Below are 5083 nucleotides of genomic sequence, written 5' to 3' on the forward strand. Positions count from 1 at the left end.
TTGACTCTCCCTTTCTCTTTACTTTAACTGTTAAGCAGAGTAACTAGGTAGATGTTCTGGGTTCCTCTGTAATCTGATGGCTGATGTGCAGCTGGCATCATCTTGGTTACCATCTTGATTAGTACTGCTGTTGTCTAGAGGACTAGTTACCCTTGCGTTTTCCACTCTGTGTCTGAGCTTGTGCAGTGATTTGCGAATGAATTTATACAATCGGCTTAATCCTCGTGACAGAGAGGAACCCTGACTTTGGAAACTTGAGAGATTCTCAGACCAAGATCCTAATGAAGTGTGTGAATGACTTGAAACTGGGTCTGAATATAAGCTGTAATGGGAGTATGGTGCCTGAGCGCTTGTAGAACTGGCCTTCAGACTCTGTTTTCCAAGCTATTGCTAAGCTCTAAACTTCACCAGCTACCTGTAAGATTTGGATGAGGGCCCATGGAAAGTTTTCCTTCCAAGTTGGCCTGAAGAGCTAAGAACTGAGTAGTAATTCATGAGTGTCTCTTGCTTTGCAACATGTTTGGCTTCAAGAAATGTAAGGTTTTAGGAAGAATTACTGTGGAGGATAGAACAACCCATAACCACCCTGATTACAGCATTCAAGTCCAGTTAATTGTTGTGAACTCAATATCCATTTTCCAAGCGTTTTTATCTTCTGTCCGTGCAGATGGTTTAAAACCCCTCCTGCCAGTCTCTTTGCGGGGCCAGATAGACGTGTTAATTCCCCGACAGCGCTTCATGCTCAGCTATGATCTGAACTGTGACAAGCTTTGTGCCGACTTCCAAGAGGACATAGAATTCCATTTCTCGCTTGGATGGACGATGCTGGTGAACAGGTTTTTGGGACCAAAGAATGGTCGTCGGGCCTTGATGGGCTATAATGACCAGGTAAGATACCTCACTGCGTGGTCAAGGTAGATGTGGTGGCTGCTCAAGTCTTCTGGGTGGGAAAAGTCTTTTTGCCTTCTCTTATTCCGTGCTTTGGTTTTGTTTTGTCTCTGCTTTTCTAATTAGGTTCAACGCCCTTTAACACCAGCAAATCCCAGCCTGCCCCCTTTGCCTCAGGGCTCTATGACCCAGGAAGAGCTCATGGTGTCGATGGTGACTGGGCTGGCCTCATTAACTTCCCGAACTTCCATGGGGATCATCGTGGTCGGTGGCGTGGTGCGTTGGCACTCTGGGCAGCGTTTACATGAATGAACTCGGAGCACTGACTCAAAGTGCTTGCCCTGCTGAATCCTGTAGATATTTGCTGTTGACGGACAGTGAAATACTTCCCTCTTTGACCTTCCATTTGAGTATAAATGTGGAGCTTAATTTGCATAGTAGTTAGGCTTGGAGCCAGGGTTGTTGTGAAGATAACCCTTCGAAGTATGTTACAAAAACATTCAATACTCTGCTTCTTCCCTGAGAATAAAAGGAAATTTGGCATTTTTCTTTCCAATTTACAGAGGAATCAGGACAGAAATACCTACCAAGAGCCTCTGATCATGTCTATCTTCCTTCCTGGAAGAGGAGGAGAGCACTTAATTTTAGATACTATGTCTGATTTACTTCACAGAAAATCAGCACTTCCTGCTTTTCTGTCTTTTGCAAATAATGAATGTTTTGAATCTCAAACCTCCCCAGACTGCGGAGGCATAAGAGATCGAACTCAAGTTGCATGGTAACTACTTCCTGTTGCGGGAAGGATCCAAGTCTGTAGTGCCAGTTCCATACCTACATGCTGTTCTGGTGCCACAGTGTGTAGGGGTGGCTGCTTTCCCAAAGGGGAGAGGGCTGCTTAAAACCATTTCTACTTCAGAAACAGGGATTCTGTGAACCAGAGAGAGTTCACTTGCAGATATAATTTAAATGTGCTGGGAAGGTTAACTCACACCGAATGCAATACTTTAGGTTAGGTATTTTTATTTTGTAGACTTGACATCAGTAGTAAACTGTCTGACTGCTGAAACCACTTGCAAGTCAGGATTTATCTGTCTGCCTCATTTTCATGTGCCTATAATGTAAGTGCTACGCTCTGTGCACCACTAATGTCATTCCTAAAGGATGATCCTGTCGTTTTGTTTTCCCTTGCTCTTGTTCTAGGTCTGGAAGGCTGTGGGTTGGAGACTGATTGCTCTCTCTTTTGGCCTTTATGGGCTCCTTTATGTATATGAGCGCCTCACCTGGACCACCAAAGCGAAAGAGCGCGCTTTCAAACGGCAGTTTGTAGAGTATGCCGGTGAGAAACTGCAGCTCATCGTCAGCTACACGGGTTCTAATTGCAGCCACCAAGTCCAACAGTGAGTTGCCTATATTCAGCTAAAACCTTATCTAAATTCTATTGTTAAAAGATATTCCTTCTGAAAACAAGAGAAGTCTGCATATGGAATTCCAGATAAAAAAATGTGGAAGGATACATGTGTTTTAAAAGAACATTACAGTTTTTTTTAATCACGGGTGTGTTTTGGGTGCTGTTAAGCATTAGTCTTAATGTACTTCCATCTCTCAACTCAAGTTGCTGTGATGCTCTAACATATTCTTGTGCAGAAGTGGAAAGTACTCTGACTCAGTACCATCATCACTGTACATCAAAGGGATTTATTCCCAGAATTTGCTGCTTGATCTTACTTTGTGTTGTACCCAACTAGTCTCCTTGTTTCACAGAGAGCTTGCTGGAACGTTCGCTCATTTGTGTCAGCAAGTGGATGTCACACGGGAGAATCTGGAGCAGGAAATTTCTGTCATGAATAAAAAGATTGAAGTTCTGGATTCACTGCAGAGCAAAGCAAAACTGCTCAGGTGAGATCTCCTTATCCCATATACACAGACACTTGCATACAGTTTTTCTCATGTGATGTCCCCAAGGTGTGTCTTTGAGTGCAGTCTTTCTTCTGTCATAGCATTTGGTGTGTAGCCATCAGCATCTTTCTCTACCAAGTCATGTTCGTTTTCATGGTGTGTACTGTCCATGGTCATTTAAATCTTCTGTCTCACAAAACACCTTTTTCTTCTTATTTTTGGCTTGTTTAGAATTACAGTTCCTTTCCATTTATCAAAACATAGAGTCATCTACTGCAAACTCTGTAAGGTTGTTACAAAGTCATGCAAAAAGTCTTCCCCTTGACTGTACACAGTTGGCCAATGTGTTTCTTTCCCATGCAAAGGCTGTTGGGAAGAATTTTTCTAACATTCCTTACCTTCACAATAAGATCAATGTGCAGTTGTGACCAAGGTCTCGGTTTGAACCTCAGAGCCTAGGGCCTGTTAGCCGGCAATGTTCCTGACCTGAGGAAGGGCAGGGAATGGTAGCAGTGCTTTGGAATGGGCCTCTTGCACTCTGCCCCATGCCTTGCTGTTTACTCCTTTTAGCCATGTGTCTTTCAGAGTGGCTTGGAAAGAGCTGTTTTCCTCACCTAATGGAGACTTTCTGTCCTTGCAGGAATAAAGCGGGTTGGCTTGACAGTGAACTCAACATGTTCACACATCAGTACCTCCAGCAAAGCAGATAGTGTGGGAAGAAAGAAAACCAACACTGTTTCCCTTCAGTGCTCTCTTAATTACTGTAGAGAACATGGTGGGTGATGGAATTCCCTGAGGGGAACGAGTAAAGGCCTGTTGTTATATTCCAATTGCTGTGTGAACGATAGGATGCTGCTTCTCCGTTTTGTGTCCCACCTCTGAACACTAGCTGTTTATAACTCCTCTTTTTCCTTCTTGTGAGACCAGCCTACTCCAGAAGGAATGTGTGCTTCATACATTTACGGGGGGCTTTTTAAAGCAAAATTGAGTATAGTAACATATTTAAATGAAGCCAAGGTTTGTCAGGATAAAAGCTACTCTGACATGTCTTGATGGAGTCACTCGTTTTACTACGTGAAGGTAGAACTTTGGACTTCCAAGTCCCAGGTTGATGTATGTGTGACGAGCAGCTGTTTGTCTCGCCACAGATCCTGTGCACACAGATGTAGTGATGGTTTCGCAAGGCATTTATAGCTCATGCAGGCCCATCTTCTAGGTTAATACTTCGTTATTGTAGAAACACAACAGAGAATCACCATGTCCCTTCATTGAAAGGTTTATTACCGTCAGTATGTTTAAACCTATGAACAAAACCCAGTTCTCTTCCAGAACAAGAGACACTAAGATTTGGTTTTGGTAAGCTTGTTGTCTTTGGAGTTAACTTCTTCCTCCTAAGAGTTCTTTAATAACGTAGTCTGGCCTATTTCACATCATGGACAGATAGTTTGCAAAGACATCACTAGCTCCTGTGAAGGGGGTAGTGCTGATAGTTTGCCAGCTTGTTGAGGAAGAAAAAGAGGAAAGTTGAACCAGTTGACAATGTAATGAACTGCCTTATGAGATAAATGTATGAATGTGGGGGTTTTTGGGGAATGCACAGCTATGTTTGTGGAAGTAGGCCTTTGGAATTCCATTGCCACTATTTGGCCGCAAGAACAGCAGGCAGATTACAAGCTGTAAGAGATTTTGCTTTGTGTAGAGTTCCCATAGGATGTTACAATCATGCAGTAATATGATTTGATGTTGTTTCTCTTCTGTTAGAAGTATGAGAATGAGCTGGCACGTGCAGTTCCTTTGGGGCTGGAGTGGGGAGACCTGCCCTTTGTATTTCATGCCAGGGCAAGAATGGGTTAAGGTAACTTATTTTTTTAAAGGCGTTCTTTATTTGCAAATAGATGAAGTTAATTGTTGAGTTTGGCCCTGAAGCAATTTGGAATTTGGAGTATAAGGTTTGGGAATTGTAAGGACTTGCATCTCTTCCTTTGGAATCGATGGAGGAGAAATTCCCACTGATTTCGGTAGTACTAGGATTAGGTTGCTATGTTGCTAAGTTTCTTTTCCCCTTGGTGGGTCAGTATTTTGCAGTGTGTTGGGTATAACCTTCCTATTCCCCACAAAGTGTCTGAGGGATCCAGAATTGGATCCTGTCAACCTAAATCTGTCATCAGACTTTTGAGAATATAGGCTGTCTTTGAGCAGGTCCCAGCTGAATTCAGAACTACTAAGGAGTGAGGGGGGAGAGTTCTTATGGCCAATGATACTTTTAACTTGAGTATCAGCCGACCTTAGGATTTCTCAT

The 5083-nt window shown here is 43.0% G+C and overlaps 1 protein-coding gene across 2 annotated transcripts in view; it reads left to right on the top strand.

Moving 5' to 3' along the window:
* MFN2 (mitofusin 2) overlaps nucleotides 1-3772 on the top strand; it is a 10003-nt gene extending 6231 nt beyond the window's left edge. Inside the window, exons 13-17 of one of the 2 annotated variants that reach the window (XM_010159107.1) lie at nucleotides 666-888; nucleotides 1015-1164; nucleotides 2089-2285; nucleotides 2650-2784; nucleotides 3425-3772. In XM_010159107.1, the coding sequence (XP_010157409.1) occupies nucleotides 666-888; nucleotides 1015-1164; nucleotides 2089-2285; nucleotides 2650-2784; nucleotides 3425-3494 (775 nt within the window). In that variant the 3' untranslated portion in view covers nucleotides 3495-3772. Of the gene's footprint in view, nucleotides 1-665; nucleotides 904-1014; nucleotides 1165-2088; nucleotides 2286-2649; nucleotides 2785-3424 lie in introns of both variants that reach the window. The other variant, XM_010159108.1, reaches the window with a different exon arrangement.
* Nucleotides 3773-5083: the final 1311 nt, after the last annotated feature.

The sequence above is a fragment of the Eurypyga helias genome, unplaced genomic scaffold (assembly GCF_000690775.1).
Source record: "Eurypyga helias isolate BGI_N326 unplaced genomic scaffold, ASM69077v1 scaffold52109, whole genome shotgun sequence".
NCBI classification, from domain to species: Eukaryota; Metazoa; Chordata; class Aves; order Eurypygiformes; family Eurypygidae; genus Eurypyga; species Eurypyga helias.